The sequence below is a fragment of the Schistocerca serialis genome, chromosome 2 (genome assembly GCF_023864345.2).
Source record: "Schistocerca serialis cubense isolate TAMUIC-IGC-003099 chromosome 2, iqSchSeri2.2, whole genome shotgun sequence".
NCBI classification, from domain to species: domain Eukaryota; kingdom Metazoa; phylum Arthropoda; class Insecta; order Orthoptera; family Acrididae; genus Schistocerca; species Schistocerca serialis.
In genome coordinates this window covers 760,635,239-760,660,389 of record NC_064639.1, presented here as the reverse complement: position 1 = coordinate 760,660,389, position 25,151 = coordinate 760,635,239, and the positions used below count along the sequence as shown (strand labels likewise).

General features: G+C 42.1%; 1 protein-coding gene across 2 annotated transcripts in view; it reads right to left on the bottom strand.

Moving 5' to 3' along the window:
• The window catches only part of LOC126457968 (uncharacterized), a 158,278-nt gene that overhangs the window by 44,758 nt on the left and 88,369 nt on the right, over nucleotides 1-25,151 (bottom strand). For both annotated transcript variants that reach the window (XM_050094727.1, XM_050094728.1), the window contains exon 4: nucleotides 12,249-14,770. In XM_050094727.1, coding sequence (XP_049950684.1) covers nucleotides 12,249-14,770 — 2,522 coding nt within the window. The remainder of the gene's footprint in view (nucleotides 1-12,248; nucleotides 14,771-25,151) is intronic.

The following is a 25,151-nucleotide window of genomic DNA, read 5'->3' as shown; positions in this document are numbered from 1 at the left end:
ACGTATGACTTGCTCGGTTCGCCCCCACTTCGTCGTTCGCATTCCACACTGACTGCATTTACTGGACAGGAAATCTCAGTGCTCAGAGTGTGTAGTTTGCAAGCCACATATGGAGCAACAACCCGTACAGTGTCTTTCCATGTGCTCCACTCTATTGATGCTACGAACATTTTTGGCATGGACGCACTTGAACTTTTTGACCTCGCAATTCAGGACAATGTACTTTGTATCAACACTAGTGACCATCCAGACAGTGTTGCCGCACTATACGATGATTTTGCTGAACTCTTTTCTGATGGCTTTGGTTGTGCCACGGACTTTGCAGCGCATGTTGTAGTTAAAGACAATGCCATGCCTGTTTTCGGCGCGCACGCCCAGTTCCATACGCACTGTGTGATGCCGTAGCTGCTGAACTTACACATTTGCAAGACTGTGGTGTCACTGAACCTGTTTCTGCTTCACCATGGGCTTCGCCTATAGTGTGTGTGACGAAACCAAACGGTCGTCTATGTATTTGTGGTGATTTTAAGTCTACAGTAAATCCCCAGACAGTAGTAGCTACATTTCCCTTACTGTGTCCTGATGACATTTTTGATAAGCTTGGTGCAGGAAAATTCTTTTCCACGATTGACTTGTGGGACGCATACTTTCAGATTCCAATCGACGAACAGTCGCAGCACTATTCTGTGATCAACACCCACCTTGGCTTGTTCCAGTTTTGCCGCCTTCCGTTCAGTTGTGCTTCGGCTCCTGCTATTTTTCAGTCTTACTTGCAGCAGTTGTGTGCCACTGTCCCTGGTTGCTCAAATTATCTGGACGATATAGTTGATTCATGTCGCACCCCTGACGAACATTTGCAGAATTTGCGTGCCTTATTTACAGTACTTTTGCAGGCAGGACTAAAGTGTAACAGAGACAAGTGCAAATTTTTTCAAACTGAGATTCAATATTTAGGACATATGATTAAAGGACAGGGTGTCCACCCCTCACTGTCACATCTCAGTGCGATTAGAGACTTGCCAGCACCCAGGAACTTGAAAGAACTTCAGTCTGTGTTGGGCAAAATCACTTATTATATTTGGTTTATACCAAATGCAGCACAGATTGCTGTGCCTTTGCATTGTATTCGGTGTAAGAATGTTCTTTTTGTTTGGTCTTCGAAATGTGAAGCTGCTTTCCACAAGCACAAATCTGCTTTGTTGAAAGATCGCTGTTTGATTCCTTTCAATCCCTTCAAACCGCTTTTTTTGGCTGTCAATGCATCTTCTCACGGCATCAGAGCAGTTCTCTCACACCGCATTAATTCTGTCGATCGGAAGTTCTATTTGGTCACCGACCATATGCCTTTGACATCGTTGTTCCACCCGTCAAAGCCAGTTCCGGCCCATATTACACAAAAGTTTCAATGTTGGTCTTTGTTTTTGTCTAACTACAATTACGAAATTTTGTTTCGGACTATGGCCCAGCATGGCAATGCTGACGCTTTGTCTCGTCTACCTATCAGTCGTGACGCAGTGTTTGATTCTTCCGAATTGTCATGCGTATTTATTGATTCGCAAGATAAGGAATTAGCTGATGGTTTTCCGGTAGATTTTCATCACACTGCTGCCGCGACAGCCACCAATGCTTCTTTGCAGATTCTTTTGCAGTATCTTCCTACTCAATGGCCTCCATCTGCTACGCAAATTCGTGATCCACTTGTTCGACGTTACTTAGCACAACATCACAATTTGTCTATACACCATGGTGTTATCTTGTTACAAACTGACAATGATCAGTCTCGTGTGAATGTACCTTGTTCGTTGCAGTTGGAAATCCTCATATTTCTGCATGCTGGTCATTGGGGTATAGTGCGGATGAAGCAATTAGCACGTCGTCACTGCACTTGGGTTGGCATTGATAAACAAATTGAGGATTTGTTTGCTAACTGTCGCTCTTCCGCGGAGCATCAATCTGCTCCCTGCCAGCACTTCTTTGCGTTGCCAACTCCTTCTGCGCCTTGGCAGCATGCTCATATTGATTTTGCAGTTCCTTTCTGGGACACCCGCTGGTTGATAGTTATTGATGCGTACAGCAACTTTCCTTTTGTTGTACCTATGTGTTCTACTACATCTGCCAGTACTATTCGGGCTTTGACGTCTATTTTTTGCATTGAGGGCCTTCCTCAAGTTATTGTCTCCGACAATGGCCCCCAATTCGTGTCCTCAGAGTTTGAAGCATTCTGTGCTGCTAATAGCATTCGCCATCTGACCTCAGCCCCGTTCCACCCCCAGTCAAACAGCGAGGCTGAACACTTTGTGCGTACATTTAAGTCGCAGCTGAGCAAGTTGCACGCCACGCACTCTCGCGAGCGCACGCTCTGGACTTTCCTTGCTTCCTATCGCTCTCAGCCACACGGCACCCGTTCCCCAGCGGAATTGTTTCATGGTGATGCCCATCAGTCGCTCCTGCTGCTGTGTGCTCCTGCTGCTTCGCCTCATTATGGCTTGGCATGATTTGGTGTTCTATCGCATTTTCTCTGGTAGGCAGCGCTGGGAGCAGGGGTGCATTCTTCGTCAGCTTGGCCGCACCTTATTTGTCATTTCTGGTCCCTCCGGTACTGTCCAGTGGCACCGGAACCAGATCCGTTTGTGCTGTCCTCGGTTTTCTGCTGCTGGTTGTTTTCCGGCAGAACTGGAGGCTTCACAGCTTCCGCCGCCTCGGCCCACACCGATGGCACCTCCGCTGCTCATGCCTCCACAGGTGTGCCAGCCATCGTCACCGCTGCCGGTCCAGTCACCTGCATTGGATGGGCACCTGTCGCCACCAGCACGGCCCCAGCTCCAGCCACCGCCGTGTTCCTTTGCAGTGCCGGAACTGATGGAGGCTGAGGCTGCCATCACGCCGCCGCCACCTTCGCCCATTAAGGTCGTTGCTCTACCTCATCCGAGCATACCCAGTAGCGGTGGACGGCCTGGGCAGGTTTTCCATGGGGCGTTTCCTCGCCCACTTGCGAGCAATTCAGGGTTATAGGTAGACAGCACACGCCAGCAGTTCCGCTGTCCGCCCCCTCAGCTGCGCCGCCCCTGGCTCCCCCCACCCGCCGTCGGAAGCCCTACTTAACGATGGTGCGTCGTTTCAAGGGGGAGGGACGTGGTATCGATAGCAACGAAGCCACAGCGTATTAAAGTTATTAGGTTGGCACTATGACAGGCACCGATGACAGTGCCCACTAGTCAGTGCTGTGCAGACCTAAGGAGATTTTCACCTTAGCCTGCTCCTACCCACGCGCCACTTTCCAGGCGGGATACAAAAATTATATCAACCACTTCCTTCACTGAATCTCCACTACCTCCACCCCTTTACCCCCTGGATCCCTACTCATCACTGTTGGTGCCACCTCCCTATATACTAACATCCCTCATGCCCATGGACTTACTACTATTGCACACTGCCTTTCCCAACATCCGTCAGACTCCAGACCCACAACCTCATTCCTCATATATCTTATTAAGCTTATCCTAAATCACAAATACTTCTCTTTTAAAGGCAAGGTATACAAACAAATCTGCAGCACAGCCATGGGTAATCGCATGGCACCCTCTTATGTCAAACTGTTTATAGCCATCTAGAGGAGACCTTCCTAGCCTCCTAAAACACCAAACCCCTAGTCTGGTTCAGGTTCATTGATGATATCTTCATCATCTGTACTCAGGACCAAGACACCCTATCTTCTTTCCTTCACAACCTCAACACCTTCTCTCCCATCTGCTTCACCTGGTCCTCTTCAATCCAGTGTGCCACTTTCCTGGACATTGACCTCCTCCTCTCCGATTGTTCTAACCACGCTTCTATCCCTATTAAACCCACCAACAACAAACAGCACCCGTACTTTAACAGCTGTCATCCCTTCCACACCAAAAAGTCCCTCCCACACATACTGGCACCTGAGGATGGCGTACCTTAAGTGACAAGAGGTCTCTCCTGTGTAATTTCCCCTCACATCCTCAAACCTCCCACCACCTCCAAGAACCAGCCACAGAGAGTGGCCCCCTTGTCTCCCAATACCACACCGGACTGGAATAACTGAACTACATCCTTCAATAGGGCTTTGATTACCTATGCCCTGAAATGAGGGATATTCTATCCGGGATTCTTACCTTCCACCCTAAAGTGGTGTTACTCATCTTCCCACCCTCCATAACTTCATATGCCACTGCCAATCCCATTACCTTGCCACAAGGATCATAACTTTGTGGAAGACTCAGGTGCAAGACCTGCCCAATCCATCCATCCAGCACTTCCTATACCAGGCCTATCACAGAATTATCCTACCATATCAGTGACCAGGCCACCTGTGAAAGCAGCCATATCAGTACCAGCTCTGCTGCAGTTATTGCACAGCTTTTCATATTGGTATGACAGCCAACCAGCTCTCCACCAGGATGAACGGCCATCGCCAAACTGTGGCCAAGAGAAAAGTAGATCACCCTGTGGCACAACATGCAGCTGAACATAACACACTTGATTGCAATGGCTGCTTCACTACCCACGCCATCTGGATCCTCACCTCCACCAACAGCTTTTCTGAACTGTGCAGATAGGAGTTATCCTTACATCACATTCTCTGCTCCCAAAATTATCCCAGCTTCGATCTGCAGTAATGCACAGCCTCCTGACACTGCACCTGTTGGCAAGGGCAGGCTAGTCCCTGCATACTCTGCCAGACAGTGCTCTTCCACCCCCCTCCCCCCCTCCCACCCCCCACCAGTACATTTCAATCCCTTCCCCTTCCTCATCCCCATCCCCTCCAGGTTGCTGCTTCCATTCCACATGACAGCTGCACTGTGATCCGAATTGTGAGAGATGGTGATTACGTGTGACAGAGGTGTGTTTGCTCATGTCAATGAATGTATGAGTGTTTCTCTTTCTTTTTGTGAAGAAAGTTGTGGCTGTAAGCTAATATGTAACTGTGTTTTAATTGTGCCCGTCTACAACTTAACATGTCGTCTTTATGGTAAATAGCAATCTATCTTTTCCTTACATTGCTGATATTGAAACCTGGAGTTCCCATTGTTTGATGTTACAAAAACCTTTAGAGAAATATTTTCTGTGTGTATAGTGTCGTCAGTTGAACCAAGACTCACATTTCAATCAACAAACATGACATCTAGTACAAGAATGAATCTTTCTATCTGCAGTGAAGTACCTACCATTTTGAAACATCATGACAGAGTAAAAGTGTGCGTTTGACATGTGAAGCTAGAACTTTGCCTTCCACAGGCAAGGCACTTAAGTTTGCAAATTAGAGAGAGAGAGAGAGAGAGAGAGAGAGAGAGAGAGAGAGAGAGAGAGAGAGAGAGAGAGAGAGATTGGTACAACTGAAACTGTGAGGACAGGTCAAGAGTCATGCCCAGATGGCTCAGTTAGTGAGAGCTTTGCCTGTGAAAGGCAATGTACCAAGTTCAATTCCTGCGCTCACACGCAGTTTTAATCTGTCAGAATGTTTCAAAATAGAGCATACTACTCTGCAGAGAGAAATATTCCTTCTGGAAACAAATCAATAACCCCTTAGTCCAACAACATACACAAGAGAGCTGTTGTAAAGTTTTGTAAAGCTGGAAAAGGCTACTGGCTGAATTGAAGGACCGAGAATGCCTAATTAGTTGTGTCTGGACAGCTCAGTTCGTATGATTGTCACTCATAAAAGGCAAGGTTCCAAGTATGAGCCCCAGTTTGACACAATGTTTGATATTTAATCAAGTCAGTGTTTCATTCAATAGTTCAAAAATGTATATCCAAACTACCTTGGGATTATATCTGCATCATCTGTGTCAGCTAATTACTGTTGTGAAACAAAAACACTATCCTATATTATGAACCATTCCACGTGTGGCCCTTAAAAGCTACACAAAACTGCAACAAAATATTAGAACATTTTGGGAAGAAAGCCTGGAGAGTGAACCATCTCAGGAAAGAATTGACAGATTGCGGCAGTCAGCCAGATGTCTGAAAATTTGATCTCAGAGGTGTATTCTGAGAAATCTGAATAAACTGCTCTCACTTGAACCAAACAATAACAGCATACATGGGTCATATCTAACAACAACATTTTTATAAGTACCATATTCAGCATGTACAACTGTTTGGGACAATTTCCCTCTTTCTTCTATCAACTTTTTGTACTTAGTTTCTGCAGATGTCCGCCACATTCCATTTCCTTGTTCCCATTTACAAATAAATCACATACTGGTAATGTCAATCTGTTATGTAGATTTACTTGTATATTTACTTAATGAGTGTCATTTATAATCTTTCCATACCTGTGGTTTCAATGAGTCTTTAATATCGGAATATGACCAACTATGAAAATTTCTGCATGGTCTCTCAGAGTAGGGAGAATTATGGAACTATTACTAACCAAACAACACATAAGATTTGTTGACAATTTCTTCTTTGAACAGAGAGACACTAAAATGAAATTTCATAGCCAGAATGAACATTTGTTCATGTAAATAGGTTGAAAAATGCTAACAAGACCACCAGACCAAAAAGAAAAGGCCAATCTCACAGGGTAACATTATACTCTGGAACACACTGAGCTACACCACACCTACATACACCTACACCTACACCCTGTAAATCACCATGAAATGCATGGAAGAAAATACATCCCATTTTACCAGTTATTAGGGTTTCTTCCCATTTCATTCATGTATTGAGTGCAGGAAGAATGATTGTTTAAATGCCTCTGTGTGTGCTGTAATTATTCTATCTTGTCCTCATGATCCCTATGTAAGTGATATGCAGGGGGTTGAGTATATTCCTAGAGTCATCATTTAATGCCAGTTTTTGAAACTTTGTTAGTAGACTTTCTCAGGATAGTTTACATCTATCTTCAAGAGTTAGCCAGTTCAGTTTCTTCATCTTTGTGACACTCTCCCATGGGTCAAGCAAACCTGTCACCATTTGTGCTGCCCTTCTCCACATACGTTCAATATCCCCTGTTATTCCTATTTGGTACAGGACCCACATACTAGAACAACATTCCAGAATGGGCTGCAGGAATGATTTGCAAGCAATCTCCTTTGCAGACTAATCACAATTCCTCAGTATTCTACCAATAAACCAAAGCCCAACACTCGATTGAGCTTAAGTGATCATTTCGTATCATATCCCTACAAAGTGTTACACCCAGGCACTCTTATGAGTTGGCTGATTCCAACTGTCACTCATCGATATTATAGTAATAGGATACGATGTTTTTTCGTTTTGTGAAGTGGACAATTTTACATTTCTGAACATTTAAAGCAAGTTGCCAATCTTTGCACCATTTTGAAATCTTATGAAGATCTGACTGAATATTTACGCAGCTCCTTTCAGGCAGTACTTCATTACAGAAAACTGCATCATCTGCAAAAAGTCTGAGACTAATATTAATATTGCCCAAAAAGGTCATTAATACACAACATGAATGGCAAGGGTCCCAACACACTTTCCTGGGGCACAACCACATTTGATGATGACTTTCCATCCAAGAGAACATGCTGTGTCCTCCCTACCAGAAAATCTTCAATCCAGTAACATATTTCACTTGATACCCCATATGATCATACTTTTGACGATAAGTGTAGATGCAGTATGGGGTCAAATGCTTTTCGGGAATTAGGAAATACTGCATCTACCTGGTTGCCTTGATCCAAAGCTTTCAGTATAATGTGAGAAAAGTGAGAGCTGAATCACATGTTCGATGATTTTAGAGTCCATACTGGTTGGCACAGAGGTGGTCATTCTGTTTGGGGTACTTCATTATGTTTGAGCTCAGAATATGTTCTAAAATTCTACAAAAACTCAATGTCAAGAACACTGGACAATAGTTTTGTGGATCACTTCAACTACCCTTCTTGTAGATGGGAATGGCCAATGCTTTCTCCCAACAAATGGGCACAGTTTTTTTGTTTGTGGGATCTACAATGGATTGTAGTTAGAAGAGGGCTAACTCTGCTGCAAATTCAGTATAGAATATGATAGGGTTTCCATCGCAATCTGGGGCTTTGTTCAGTTTCAATTATTTAAGCTGTTTCTCAACACTACTGATACAAATACTTATCTCACTCACCTTTTCAGTGGTACAATAATGAACAAAACAGCAGAAATCTTGGGTGGACTACAACAGTGGAAGGAGTCAATAACAGTAGTCTATGTAGTGGAGATGTCGAGCAGTTGACATGCTCAAAAGTAAAATTTGGAATTTGTAACTTAACTTTGAGGCTATGAAGATAATACTTCTTTCATGTTTGAACCCCCCCCCCCCCCCCCCAGAGAGAGAGAGAGAGAGAGAGAGAGAGAGAGATACATTGTTCCAGCGTTGTAGCTGAGTGGATACTTCTGTACGTACACTATGTGATCAAAAGTATCCAGACACCTGGCTGTAAAAGGCTTACAAGTTCATGGCGCTCTCCATCGGTAATGCTGGAATTCAATATGGTGTTGGCCCATCATTAGCCTTGATGACAGCTTCCACTCTCACAGACATACGTTCAATCAGGTGCTAGAAGGTTTCTTGGGGAAGGGAAGCCCATTCTTCACAGAATGCTGCACTGAGAAGAGTTATCAATGTCGGTTGGTGAGGCCTGGCACAAAGTCAGTGTTCCTAAACATTCCAAAGGTGTTCTGTAGGATTTAGGTCAGGACTCTGTACAGGCCAGTCCATTACAGTGATGTTATTGCCATATAACCACTCCGCCACAGGCCGTGCAATATGAACAGGTGCTCGATCATGTTGAAAGACGCAATCACCATCCCCGAATTGCTCTTCAACAGTGGGAAGCAAGAAGGTGCTTAAAACATTAATGTAGGCCTCTGCTGTTATAGAGCCACGCAAAACAACAAGGGGTGCAAGCCCTCTCCACGAAAAACACGACCACATCATAACACCACTGCCTCCAAATTTTACTGTTGCACTACACACGCTGGCAGATGACGTTCACTAGGCATTTGCCGTATCCACACCCTGCATTGGATTGCCACGTTATATACCGCGATTCGTCACTCCTAATAACGTTTTTCCACCATTCAATCGTCCAATGTTTACGCTCCTTACACCAAGCAAGGCGTCATTTGGAATTAACCGGTATGATGTGTGGCTTATGAGTAGCCACTCAACTATGAAATCCAAGTTTTCTCATCTCCCGCCTAACTGTCATAGTACTTGCACTGGATCCTGATGAAGTTTGGAACTCCTGTGTGATGGTCTGGATAGATGTCTCCCTATTACACATTACAACCCTTTTCAACTGTTGGTGGTCAGTCAACAGACAAGGTCGGCCTGTATGCTTTTGTGCTGTATGTGTCCCTTCATGTTTCCACTTCACAATCACATTGGAAACAGAGAACCTAGGGATGTTTAGGAGTTTGGAAATCTTGCGTACAGATGTACGACGCAAGTGACACCCAATCACCTGGCCACATTTGAAGTCCGTGAGTTCTGCAGAGCGCCCCATTCTGCTCTCTCACGATGTCTAATTACTACTGAGGTCACTGATATGGACTACCTGGCAGTAGGTGGCAGCACAATCAGAGTTCCTCATTTTGAACCAACACTCCAAAGCCTTAAAGATCGGAAATGGTTGCACACAAATTGTATCACCACATCAATCATAGATATGTGGCCCCAAGTGATTTAGTACAGGTAATGGCATTTTATCTATTTTTACCGTCTCTAACATTATTTCTCTACATTTGCAGTCTCCTGTTCATAACTATTTAATTGGAAGTTACTGCTCACTTTACCAAAATTTTACTCTTATCCATTCAAATTCATCAACTGCAGCTTCTATTCTTTAAGACATTATGGCTGCTTTTCAGTACAAGTTCTGGGATATTTCTACAGCTTCTTCTTCTTCTTCTTCTTCTTCCTCTTCCTCTTTCCCCATCCTTTATCCATCATTAGCTTCTCAACCCACAACATTATAATGAAAGTTCAGGAAGCAGTTTTTCATTTCTTTTTCAGTCCAACCAACTATGGACAATCTACAACAGTTACTTATGTTTTATCTTTCTTCCCAGAACTTTTTCATTCTTTCACCCAGCTGTGTCCTCTGTTTCTCAGAGGACTTTCTACTGTGCTCTCTGTTCTCTCTCTCTCTCTCTCTCTCTCTTAAAACCCTTGAAGTTGTTAATTATGGTTCAGGAGTTTTCTCTGTATTGGACATATTCACAATCATTCATTTCTTCTACGTGTTTTTGAGATTCAGTGACACACCATGAAGAAATTATCTGAATGGGACAGGAATCAGTAGGTGTGATGTACATGTACAGACAAACAAATTACTACAATTTGAGAACAACTGGATGTTTTATTGAAGAGAAAGAGGTTCATAAATGGAGCAAGTCAATAATGTGTTGGTCCACCACTGGATCGCATGCAAGCAGTTATTTGGCTTGGCAATGATTGATACAGTTGTTGGCTGTCCTCCTGAGAGATATAATGCCAGATTCTGTCCAATTTGCATGTTAAGATTCTCAAAATCCCGAGCCGGTTGGAGGGTCCTGCACATAATGCTTCAAACATTCTTAATTGTTGAGAGATCTGGCGACCTTGCCAGCAAGATAGGGTTTGGCAAACATGAAGAAAAGCAGTAGAAACTCTCACCAAATGCGAGCGGGCATTATCTTGCTGAAATGTAAGCCCAAGATGGCTTACCATGAAGAGCAACAAAATGGGGCGTAGAGTATCGTCGACATACTGTTGTGCTATAAGGGTGCCAGGGTAACAACTAAAGGGCTCCTGCTACGAAAAGGAATGGCACCTCAGACCACCACTTCTGGTTGTCGGGTTGCAAATCGGGTGACAGTCAGGATGGTATCCTACCACTATCCAGGGCATCTCCAGACATGTCTTTGGCCTGGAGTAGAATTGTCTTAGTGATGAGTCTCACTTCCAAATGAGCCCCAATGACCAGTAAAGAAGTGCCTGGAGATGCTGCAGACAGCTGTGGGATACAAACCTGACTGTCGCCCGCCTTACAGCCTGACAAGCAGGAGTGCTGGTCTGAGGGACCTATTCATAGCAGGACCCCTTTGGTTGTCATTAGTGGCACCCTTACAATACAGTGGCATGTCAATGATGCTCAATGTCCTGTTTTCTTGCCCTTCACGGCAAAACCACCCTGGACGTACATTTTGGCAAGCTAGTGCCTGCCTGCACATGGTAAGAGTTTCTACTGCTTGTCTTCGTACTTGACAAATCCTACCTTGCCACCGCGGTCAACGGAACCCTCCCCAAATGAGAACATGTGGGGCATTATGTGCACGGCCCTACAACCAGCTTGGAATTTTGACAATCTAATGCAGCAAATGGACAGAATTTGGAATGATATCCCTTACGAGAACTCTGTCAATAAACAACAAGCTGAATAACTGCTTGCAAAAGGGCCAGGGGGGACCAATGCTTAACTGACCTGCTCAATTTGTGAACTACTTTCATTGAATAAATCATCATTTTTTTTTCTGAAATTGCAGTACTTTGTTTGGCTGTACATGTACATCACATCTACTGATATATGTCCAAAGAAAGTGGTATATTTTTTCCTAACTGTCTGAGAAAGTTTTTGGCTTTTCATAGAGCTCTATGTTGCTCCTTAGTATTTATTTCCAGTTTTCATCAGTTGTCACACTCAGAATTTTTTGACGGACTTTTCTTTGTTATTTAGTGATAACAGTTTCTATAATCTCCAGCAGTATCCGCATTCCTTTGGAACTTACAGGGGGGTTAAAATTGTTTATCAGATCAGTGTTAAAACCTGGGACCTTTCACCGGCCAGTACTCTACCAAATGAGCTATACAAGCATGAGTCATGACCTGCACTCACAGCTTCGTTTACACCAGTACCTCTTCTCCAACCTTCCAAACTTCACTGAAGTTCTCCTACATATGATGCCGGTCTAGGACTCCTGGAAGAAAGGATATTGCATAGAAATGGCTCCGATGCAGCCCATAAGATTGTTACCAGAATTAATTTTCATTCTGCAGTGGAACATGTGCTTATTTGAAACTTCCTGCCAGACTGAAACAGCTTCCACACATTCTGTTTTAGTACAATATCTAAATCATAATCATTAAGGTGAAATGACATAGTTGCAAATTAGCATCCAGTTCTGACAATGAATCATTTTACAGTCAAGAAATTACGCAAATAACATAACCTAGTAAGAGTATTATCAAAAAATTGGAAAAAAACCTGCTGAAACACATCAAACATACAAACCTTTGTTGATTGTGCCGGTGTCCTGAAAATCTGTTATCAACATTCATAAGCTCATAATGTTGAGGAGAAGCTGAAGGTGAATCACTATGCTGCATAAAGGCATCACTTTGTGGACCTGTGTTCCAAGTGTTTTCATACCATGGTTTGTTTGATCGTGCTTGAAAAAATCTTTGTTGGTGTTCAAACCTTCTTACATGTGAGAAATCTCCAGAAGTATCAATTACAGCAAAAGGCATATTTTCTTGTGCCGGATGGTTGTATGGATTAGAGTAGTTCCGAGAAACCGACTGCCCATCATAGTCCATCCGAACATTATGAGAAAATTCTTCTGATATTACCTGTGGATCAGTGTAATGCCTCTCATCAGCCATATGATGGTGAGGTGATCCTCGATATTGCTGGCGTCGGAAATACCCCCTCCTGGGCCTAAATCGTTGGTGAGCATCTCTACCTCTATGTGGGCGTCTGCGCACAATCCAATCTGGCCGGTCAGAGAGTAGGTTTTGCAGGTCAATTTGATATTCCTCCTGTGACGGTGTCACATTCTCTGGTAAAAGATCAGATGGAGGAACTCTAACAGTAGCAATCTTCACACCAGCAAAATTAGGAAACATATCCAAAATTTCAGTTCTAGTTTTTGTCCTGGAATCTTCACCTGTTAGATCAATGAGAGTTATTTCTTCATAAAATCTGGTCAATTCTAATTCCAGGTCATCATCTTTCAACACAACTGCTTCATCATTCTCACACTGGGTGTCGATATCATCGACAACTATTATTTCACCCATTTCTTTTTGCTTTTCACGCTTAGCTACCTTTCTTGGAACCAATTTATCATCTGAATGCATAAGAGTATCAGTTTCAACATCAACTACATACGATTTTTCACTCTTTACAGATGATTTCCTTTGAGAAATACGACGTTTCCTTTTTGATTTGTGTTTGTGATCCACACATAAAATATCATCATTCCCTTCTTTATTACTAGTGATGTCCGGACAGACGGCTATGCTTTCTTCTGCTGAACTAACATCGGTTATGTCTATTTCACATTTCAGAGAATTCTTAACGAAAGACTTCTGGCCCTCAGCAGTCTTCCGATTCAATGTCCTTAAGGCTATACTATCTTTTTTTGAATTAATGTCAGTAATGTCTACCTCACACTTCAAAGAATTATTAGAAGTACACGGTTGTCTTAAATTCTTTTTCGGTCTTGGTGACACTGGCAATTCATCCACGATAACTACTTCTTGAGGAGTTCTCATTTTTCTTTGAAAACTAGACAATTTGTTTTCATGATAATTCACTAAATTCACAAGAGGGGGTTGGCATGTTTTGCCATAATTTTTGTTCTGTTCTTGTTCCTCAAGGTCAACAATGATATCACTGAACCCCGATACACTACTGTCACTAATTAGACATACCTCATGTGATATTTTTACATCTTCCTTTTTTATTAACTCATGTGATTCCTGTGTGATTTGTGGCTCTCTAGTGTTTAAATGTTTGTCTACTTCATGTACTTCCTCTACTGATTCAATAATGCTGGGTGAGTCCATTCTGTCTTCTGAAATATCACAGTTTCGCTCTGTATGAATAGTCTCTTTTTTTATTATGTCTTTTGATGGCCTCTCTGTTGATGTAGATCCTGAACTAATTCTCTCTCTGGGCTTTACAACATCCTCCTGCAAATCATTTTCTACCTTCATTTCGATGTCACATATGACAACATTATTTTCATGATGATTTTCTTCATTATTTACTGCTACATGTGAAAAATCAACAGTACTTTGTTCATGTTTGATGTTATGAATATTGTCTTCAACCAATCTACCATTACCAGATTTTTTGCTAATAAACACTTCAGAACTATTTTTAATTCTCTGGTGTGACTCTGAGAAGTCACCTTTAGAATTTGGACTGCTTAGCTGTTGCTTCTCAGTTTTAAAATTAGTCTCAGATACACCAGGTGAAACTCCTGTACTGTCTGATACTGTGTTATTTGTGTAAAATCCAAATCCACGAGCTGTTTGAAGCTCACTATCTTCATTTTTAACAATATTACATATTACATCATCACCTGTAGATTTTTCTTCAGAAACCTGTGGGATTATGGTTTCAGTTTTTACATGGCTCTCTGATAAAATATCTGCATGTTGTTTTTTAATGTGGTTTGTATCTATCTCAACATCATTTCCTTCAGATGACATAGTGATTTGTCTAATAGTGTTTTCATGGAACTCAGCATTTGTGGAATCTCCATTTTGATCATTATGCTGCTCTTGCGTGCTCACAGTGCTACGCTTACTGGGATAAAGATAACTCTGTAGACCTATACGTCGTTCGTAGTCTGTGAGAACGAAAAGCGGTCCGTCATGACGTTTAAGCCGAAATCCTTGGCGTGCTAAGTGAGAGAACACTCTATAACAATTCAGTGTACAACCTGTCCTTTGTCCTAAGAGTGTGTTATAGCCTTGCTGCACACTCAGACCAACATTGTTATGCAGTAGCAGCAGATTACTCTGAAATGAAAAAGAAAGGAATATATCTTAATATGCTGAGGAATACCACAAAATGTCTGATATACAAGAATGATAAAAAACTGTAAATTGTGACTTACAGATATCAAGTTAACAGCTATAAGTTCAAGCCTTTGCAGCTATAAGTTCAATCATCATAAACAAATTCAGAAATATGTTCCGGATAAGTATTTAAGGCGTATACAATAAAAGACAACACTGTTTGACAAAAATGAGAACTATTTCAGTGATGTATTTCTTAGTGTTTAGCCGAGATGTTGTTTCCATTTTATGCAAAATATACTGATAACTGAATCACTCATCATCTTCAGGTACTGTGAGTTGCGCTGTTATGTGTATTTTCTGCCTGGATTCCAACTAGACTGTGAGTTTGATTCGAATGCCCACTACACTCATCTAAGAGCGTAGTGCGCATCAAAAGTTGAACTCACAATTGGCTATAAATAGTGGCATGAGACCAACAATAGTTCACAGTCTGGTTGGAGTTAATGCAGTGACTTCTAGAAAGTCTTAAATCTACACAGACAGAAATATTTGAATTCTTAGATTCTAGACCTTTCACAAGCCATCAATGTCCTCAGCCATAAAACTCTGCTTGAAAAATTAGAAAGAAATGGAGTAACAGGTGTAGCACATAGCTGGTTGAATTCATACCCAACAAATTGCAGGCAGTAGGTAACACTTCAGCATGAGTTCAACACTTTGAAATAAATTAGAAACAACACTTTCCCTTTCCAGCGAATAAACAATAAAATATGGTGTACCTCAGGGCTTAAGCATAGGACTGCCATTCTTCTTCATCTATGTGAAAAATTTTGTTGACTACATAACTCTTCAAAGAACTATCCTATTTGCCAATAACACCATCATACTGCTCAATGGGTCCAGCCCAGAAACCTTGCGATCAACACCAGATAGTTCTATGGCACAACTTTCAGAGTGATTCACCAAAAACACATTCATTGTAAATACTAAAAAAGCTGTGTATGTCAACTTTATTTCCACTATCTAGTCAAATGTCTATTCAAGCAAGATTCCATAATGATCCAACATAAAATACAAGTGTGAGAAATTTTTTTGGTCTGTGAGTTCAGTAAGACTTAAAATGGTACACACATATAAAGAACTTGTCTAAGAAAGTCTCATCCATTTGGTACGGGCTAAGAACAGGAAAGTCTACAACAAGCAAAACATTAGTACTGCAGACATACTAGCATAGTTTCACTCACTGCTCAAATATTGGATCATTTTCTGGGGACATGCAGCTCATCATATAATTGTCTTTAGAATAAAGAGGTGGAGTCCTGTAAATTTTGCTTTATTGAGCTGGATGTTCTGAGTGTTCCATGCTTACTAATTTATGAAACTATCTTGTTCACCAGAGACTACCTCTTGAAAATGGGCAAACTATTCTGAAAACGTACGAAACTATTGTACCAGAGGGAAATAAAATATACACTAAACATATTCCAGAACAACATCTTATCAGAAGAGCATAATTAGTGTCATACTACACAATAAATTACCAGAGGAAACAAAAATTGGAACATATCCAATATTTAAAATAAAACTAAAGGGATTTCTAATAAAGTGCTATTTCTATTCTGAAAAATAATTTTCAAATGTGTGAAATAAATGTTAATTTAAATTGATTCTAAGAATAGACACCCAATTTTAATTTCTACATATACATAAACACTGCACAAAACATCATACAGTGCGTGGCAGGTGGTATCTTGTATCACTACTAGTCATTTCCTTTGCTGTTCCACTCGCACGTACAGCAACAGAAAAAGGACTGCCTACAGGCCTCCATACAAGTCCTAATTCTCCATAATACTTGCTCGTTGATCAAACCTACCGGTAACTAATCTAGCAGTTTGTCTCTGAACTGCTTCGATGTCTTAAATTAATCTGATCTGGTGGGTGTCCCACTCACCAGGAATACTCGAGAACGGGTCATATAAGTGTTCTATATGCTGTCTCCTTTATAGATTAGCTACACTTTCCCAAAATTCTCCCAATAAACAAAAATCGACCATCTGCCTTCTCTACTACAATCTGTACATGTTTGTTCCATTTTCTATCACTTTGCAAAGTTATGCCTAGATATTTACTCAAAATAATCAGTTTTTGACAATCAGTAATTGGATGGATAAAAAAAATCTACTCACCAAGCAGTGGCAGAGGAAAACACATATAAAAATAGGTTTTGTGTATGCAAGCTTTTGGAACCAGTGGCTCCCTCTTCCGGGAGAAGAGGTGAATGGAACGGCAGAGGGGTGAAGGAAAAGAGAGATTAAGGGAAAAGGGATAGATTTCAGAAAAGTCAGCCAGAACTCTGGGACAGTGGAGACTTACCAGACAAGATGAGAAGAAAGGACTGATTGTTGGGGACTGCACCAGACAAGATTTGAAAACCTTAAAGGTGGAAGAAATGGTAATATGCAAGACAGAGATTATTGCTAAAGCATCATGCATGAGTTAATAAGAATGAAAAGCTAAGTGCAAAACAGACATGACAGAAAATGAAAGACGTAGAAAGCAAAAACGATGTAGTTACTGTGAAGGAATGCTGAGATGGAAGAAATTAAAGTTAATTGAGGCCAGGTGGGTGGCGAGAACCAAGGATATGTTGGAGCACTAGTTCCCACCAGCAGAGTTCTGTGAAACTGCTGTCTCGGGGAAGAATCTAGATGGAACGTGTGGTAACATACACACCGACGTCATGACTGTCATGTTGTAGAGCATGCTCTGCAACAGGATATTGTGTGTTGCTGGCATACATCCTCTGCCTATGACCTATGACCATTCATCTTAACTTACATATATGTAAGTTAAGATGAATGGGCATTGCGTGTGTGTGTGTGTGTGTTTTTTCTCCTCCCGCCACCACTTGGTGAGCAGATATTTTTTATCTATCAAATTACATTAGATACTTAATTAACGTGGCTGTATCAGGAAGCATAGAACCAATGCTGTATTTCAACATTATGGGATTTTTTTTTTTTTTTTTTTATACCTATCTGCATTAACTTACATTTTTCTACATTTAGAGCAAGCTGCCATTCATCCGACTTATCCTGTATCCTACTACAGTCACTCAACAATGACAACTTCCCATATACCACAGCATCATCATCAAACAGCTGCAGACTGCTACTCATCCTGTCTGCCAGATTGTATATGTATGTAAAGAAAAGGAGCAGTCCTGTCACACTTCCCTGAGGCACTCCCAATGACACTCTCTCTGATGAATACTTACCACCGAAGACAATTTACTACGTTCTATTACTTAAGAAGGCTTTCAGCAACTCACATATCTGGCAATCTAATCCATATGCTCGTACTTTTGTTAACAGTCTACTTTGGGGCACCACGTCAAATACTTTTTAGGAATCTACACATTTGGAATTGGCTGCCACCCTTCATCTATAGTTTGCAGGTTATCACGTGAGAAAAGGGCAAGATGAGTTTCTCATGAGTGATGCTTTATAAAACCATGCTGATTTGTGGACAGAAGCTTTTTCGTTTCGCGGTAATTTATTATATTCGAACTGACAAAGGAAACTCCCCATCGCACCCCCATCAGATTTAGCGGGCGCCGATAACCTCGTTGTTGTGTGCCCTAAAACACTAATTATCATCATCATCCCATCAGATTTAGTGGTAAGAGGGCCTAGTAGACAGCCTGTCAAAACCTGAACACAGATTAAGCATGAAGATAGGAAGAAGGAATACTGAACTGTGGAAAAAAAAAGAAAGAAATAGTGAGTATCAAAGGACAAGAAGTGCAATAAAGAGTAGCCTAAAAGAGCAACGGTGCAGCGGTGAAGTGGTCACGGTGCTAGACTGCCCTGTGGGTGAGCCATGCTCAAAACTCCTCACGCCAGTAAGCCTCATCTGTATGAATATGGTCCCGGCCAGGGCACACATTTTCAACTGTCCCCATTGAGATTTATCAACGCCTGTAAGCTGCTACTATCGTCTGGATTTCACTGTAATTTCATTCTTCGAGAGCTGCAAGATCACCAATGGTGTCTGTTCTTTTGGACATCTTATTCATATATGTGGTATCTTGCCTGCCGTCACTATCCATCACATTTACTTGCGATGGTAATGTATTCTTACCACTTGACTTATGTTCTATAACCAGTGAATAATATGACAACTGTCAGTACTACAGAAAAAGAACAGACATTTCAATGACCAGACGGACAACTCACAATTTTGCGAAAAAATAAAAATAAATAAACATGACTCAACAGCATGGCAGTCCAACGCCGTGACCACTTAACCACGACACTGTTGCTATTTCAGGCTGCTCTATATTGCACTTCTTATCCTTTGACCATTCAATGCTTTTATTTTGCTTTTTTGCACAGTTCAGTACACCTTCTTCCATGTTTTCATGCTCAATTTGTGTTCAGTTTTTGACCGGGTATCCACTGAGCCATCTTACCACTAAATCTGATGGTGGAGCGATGGTGAGTTTTCCTTGTAAGAATATGTTCAAGAATTCTGCAGCTAACCAATGTTAAGGATATTTGTCTGTAATTTTGCGGGTCTGTTCTTTTACCCTTCTTATATAAAGGAGTCACCTGCACTTTTTTTCAGTCACTTGAGTATTTGAGCTGGGTAACAGATTCACGATATCTGCAAGTTAAGTAAGGGGCCAATCCTGCAGAGTATCTTTGTAAAACCAAACTCTGATACCATCTTGACCTGGTGAGTATTTATTTTCAGATCTTTCAGTTGCTTCTCTACATCAGGGATGCCCATTACTTTGTCCTCCACACTGCAGCCTGTGCAATGGTCAAATGACAGTATATCTGTACAATAATCCTGTATGAATGATTTCTTAGATGTGAAATTTAAAAGTTCAGCTTTCCTTTTGCTATCTCCTACTGCCTCATCAGACTAGTCAATGAGTAAGTGGATGGAATCCTTTGACCCACTTAGCGATTTTACATAGGAGCAGGTTTATGTTGAGTTCTTGGTAAGATCTTTCACTATAGTATAATAATGGTAGTTGTTGTATGCTTCTCACATTGATCTTTTAACAGACACACAAATTTCTACTAACATTTCCCTGTCATCACCTGGATGTTCTCTTTTGAACCAAGAGTGCTGAAGTCTTTGGTTTCTCAGAATTTTCTGAATTTTGTTATTAAACCACTGTCAGTCTTCTCCATCCTTAATCCCCTTACTCAACACATACTTCTCCAGCTTACAATTTACAATCCATTTAAACTCTGTCAATAATTCCTCTACATCCATCGGACTAAATGATGTACATTCACTGTCTAAGTGGGATGCTAACGACTGCTTGTCTGTTCTTGCTAGCAAAAGTAATGTCCTAGCCTTCTTGGTTGATTTATTAACTTCAGTAAACACCGTCGCTATGATGACATCATGATCACTGCTCCCTGTCTCTATACTGAGAACGTCTATAAGATCACATCTGTTTGTAGATACAAGGTCTAAAATATTTCTATTTCATCTGGGCTGTTGAACTAGAAGCTCAAGTCAGTTTTCAGAAAACATGTTTAAAAGGCCTCCACAAGACTGCCTGTCCATACTCCCCTGAAATTAATCCATAGACATCCCAGTCTGTGATAGGCAATCCCCCCCCTTTCTATGGAGTTTGTGTGTCTTTCCTATCTATGTTCCATGACTTCCTAAATATTTCAGGGTATTCTACTTCAGGTTTCAGCTATATCTCGGTCCTGAGAATAATTTCAGTGTTATAAACTTCCTAAAGTGTAGTAAATTTAGGAACTATGATGCAAATACTTCAACACCTTACCGATAAAATTTTGACATTCGAAGTGTCTTTATTCTGAAAGCAGTCCGATTTTGCTATCTGTGTGTAGACTGGTGAGTCCACCATGCACACCCCACAAGTACTCTGCTACCTGATTAACTGCTTCCTTTGTGTAGCATGCCCCTGACCTGTAAGGGGAGTCCCGTAATTCTCCACCCAATAATGCAGGTCCAAAAAATTGCAGTCAAGACCATCACAGAGTCAATGAGGCCATTAGTTGACACCCTTCACTCAGTTCACAATCAGAGTATCCAAATCAGCTCTGGTAACAATGCTGCAGATTGTGAACTCTGCTTGCATCTATTTTTCTGATACTATGTATTACTGTAACTGTAACTGATAAACTTACGATTATGAGAATAACTACCTACTTTCTCAATTTGTGTGGCAATATTGCCCATAGTGGATTCATAATACTTATTGATGGTATTTTAATTCTGTCTTTGCAACTACATGAAAATGCATGTTTTTGTCATCAAACATGTTTTGTTTTATTGAAATAAAACATTACGATTTGCAATGAGAGACATTTACAAATTCATCTACATCTACATTGATACTCCGCAAGCCACCCAACGGTGTGTGGCGGAGGGCACTTTACGTGCCACTGTCATTACCTCCCTTTCCTGTTCCAGTCGCGTATGGTTCGCGGGAAGAACGACTGTCTGAAAGCCTCCGTGCGCGCTCTAATCTCTCTAATTTTACATTCGTGATCTCCTCGGGAAGTATAAGTAGAGGGAAGCAATATATTCGATACCTCATCCAGAAACGCACCCTCTCGAAACCTGGCGAGCAAGCTACACCGCGATGCAGAGCGCCTCTCTTGCAGAGTCTGCCACTTGAGTTTATTAAACATCTCCGTAACGCTATCACGGTTACCAAATAACCCAGTGACGAAACGCGCCGCTCTTCTTTGGATCTTCTCTATCTCCTCCGTCAACCCGACCTGGTACGGATCCCACACTGATGAGCAATACTCAAGTATAGGTCGAACGAGTGTTTTGTAAGCCACCTCCTTTGTTGATGGACTACATTTTCTAAGCACTCTCCCAATGAATCTCAACCTGGTACCCGCCTTACCAACAATTAATTTTATATGATCATTCCACTTCAAATCGTTCCGTACGCATACTCCCAGATATTTTACAGAAGTAACTGCTACCAGTGTTTGTTCCGCTATCATATAATCATACAATAAAGGATCCTTCTTTCTATGTATTCGCAATACATTACATTTGTCTATGTTAAGGGTCAGTTGCCACTCACTGCACCAAGTGCCTATCCGCTGCAGATCTTCCTGTATTTCGCTACAATTTTCTAATGCAGCAACTTCTCTGTATACTACAGCATCATCCGCGAAAAGCCGCATGGAACTTCCGACACTATCTACTAAGTCATTTATATATATTGTGAAATTGGATTTCTTTCTAGATGGAAAGACTTTGTTACAAATGATGACAATTTTACGTAAGGTATTTCATGCTTGGTTCTTGCTTGAAGCAACATGGGATTAGATCTGGATCAACAGTGCTAAAAAAAGGTATAAAAAAAAAGCATGCAAGCAGACGGCGTTTCCTGATGTGAGCATGAAATACCGTATATAAAATCAACGTCTTCTGTGACTAACTGTTTTAGTATATCGAAAGAAAACCAATTATATAAATATCATTCATTGCAGACTACTGATGATGTTTTATTTCAATAAAACTAAAAGCATTTGGAGACAAAAACAGGCATTTTCTTGTAGTTGCAAGGACAGAATAAAAATACCTTCAATAAATTTATCTACTTAATTTCACTTAGTTTGCTTAATTATTAAATACAACACTATCCTCATTTTGAACTGTCTAATATCAGTTTACAATATGTATTATGGAAAGGAAAGTTGCTACTCACCATATAGCGGAGATGCTGAGTTGCACATAGGCACAACAAAACGATCGTCAGAAATATCGGCCAGTAAGGCATTCGTCAAAAACATACAGACAGACACAGAAACACACCACACACACACACACACACACACACACACACACACACACACACACACACACACACACACACACACAAATGCAGTTCACGCACACAACTGCAGTCTCAGGCAACTGAAGCCATGGTGCGGCAACAGGACCAGTGCATGATGGGAGTGGCGAATGGGTGGGGGTAAAGAGGAGACTGGGGCAGGGAGGGGAAAGGATAATAGGTTAGGGGTGGCAGACACTGAAGTGCTGCTGAGGAGAGTGCAGGGACGAGGTGGAGAGAGAGTAGGGCAGCTATGTGCAGTTGGGATGTTAGATGGAGGGCAGTGGAGAGGTGTGTGTGTGTGGGGGGGGGGGGGGGGGGGGGATTGTAGAAAATGAGATAAGTAAAAAGACTGGGTGTGATGGTGGAATGAGGGCTGTGTACTGCTGGAATGGGAACAGGGAAGGGGCTGGATGGGTGAGGACAGTTACTAATGAAGGTTGAGGCCAGGAGGGTTACAGGAACATATGATACATTGCAGGGAAAGTTCCCACCTGCACAACTCAGAAGCCCCGGTACCTTGCTCATCACTACTGATGCCACACCCCTTTACATTAACATCCCTAATATCCATGGCATTACCACTACTGAACACTACCTTTCCTGACACTCGATGGATTCCAAACCAACAACTTCCTTCCTAGTCACCATGACCAACTATATCCTCACCCACAATTAGTTCTCCTTTGAAGGCATTACCTACAAACAAATCCGGGGTACAGCTATGGGCGTCCACATAGCACCATCCTATGCCAATCTGTTCAACCCAGAATACTAAACCCTTCACCTGGTTCAAATACACTGATGAAATCTTGGTGATCTGGATTGAGGGTGAGGACACCATATCCACATTCTTCCATAAGCTCAACAACTTTTCCCCCATTTGCTTCATCTGGTCATACTCAACCCAAAATGCCACTTTCCTAGATGTTGTCCTCCACTTCAAAGATGGCTACATCAGTACCTCTGTCCATATCAAACCCACTAACCAACAGCAATACTTCTACTTCGACAGCTGCCACCCACTCCATACCAAGCTTTCCATACAGCCTAGCCACTCGTGGTCGTTGCATCTGCAGTGACGAGCAGCCCTCTCAAAATATTCTGTGGGTTTCACTGAAGTCTTCACAGACCATAATTATCCTCTCAACCATGTACAAAAACAGATCTCCCGTGCCTTATCTTTCCCATCTCCCACCACCTCCTAAAGTCCCGCCGTCTGGCTACAGAGGAGAATTGTCCTTGTAACTCAGTACCGCCCAGGACGGGAGCAACTGACTTACATTCTCCGTCAGTGTTTTGACTACCTGTCTTCATGCCCTGAAATGAGAAATGTCCTGCCCACTATCCTTCCCACCCCTCTGACAGTGGTATTCTGTCATCCACTGAACCTATACAATACACTTGTCCATCTCTACGTAACCCCTGCTCCCAACTCCTTGCCTCATGGCTCATATCCCTGTAACAGACATAGATGCAACACCTTCCCATACATCCCCCACCACCACCTACTCCAGTCCCGTCACAAACATCATCTAATCCATCAAAGGCAAGGCTACCTGTGAAACCAGTCAGGTGATCCACAAGCTAAGCTGCAACCACTGTGCTGCATTCTATGTGAGCATGACAACCAACAAGCTGTCTGTCCGCATGAATGGCCACCGACAAACTATGACCGAGAAACAAGTGTACCATCCTGTTGCTGAACAAGCTGCCAAACATTATATCCTTCATTTCGATCACTGCTTCACAGTCTGTGCCATATGGTTCCTTCCCACAACCACCAGCATTTCTGAGTTGTGCAGGTGGGAACTTTCCCTGCAATATATCCTATGTTCCTGTAACCCTCCTGGCCTCAACCTTCATTGGTAACTATCCTCACCCATCTAGCCCCTTCCCTGTTCCCAATCTAGCACTACACAGCCCTCATTCCATCATCACACTCAGTCTTTTTACTTCTCTCCTTTTCTGTTACCCCCTCCCCACCTTTCCTCTGCCCTCCATATAATCTCCCGACTGCACATAGCTGCCCTACTTTCTCTCCACCTCATCCCTGTGCTCTCCCCAGCAGCACTTCACTGTCCACCATCCCTACCCCATTAGCCCTCCTCCTCCCTGCCCCAGTCTCCTCTTGACCCCACCCAGTTGCCACTCCCATCATGCACTGGTGCTGCTGCTCACAGTGTGGCTTCAGTTGCCTGAGACTGCAGTCATGTGTGTGAATTGCATTTGTGTGTGTGTGTGTGTGTGTGTGTGTGTGTGTGTGTGTGTGTGTGTGTGTGTGTGTATTTGACAAAGGCCTTACTAGCCAAAAGCTCTATTTGTGACAGTTTCTTTGTAGTGCCTATCTGTGACTCAGAATCTCCGTTATGTAGTGAGTGACAACTTTCCTATCCATAATATTGTTACATTCTATCCTGGATTTTCCATTGCCTTACGACAAAACGGGGAGAAAAAAAAGTACACTTAACAGCAAAACTTGCACCAGCTAAAGATGATGACTGAGTCAGTTAT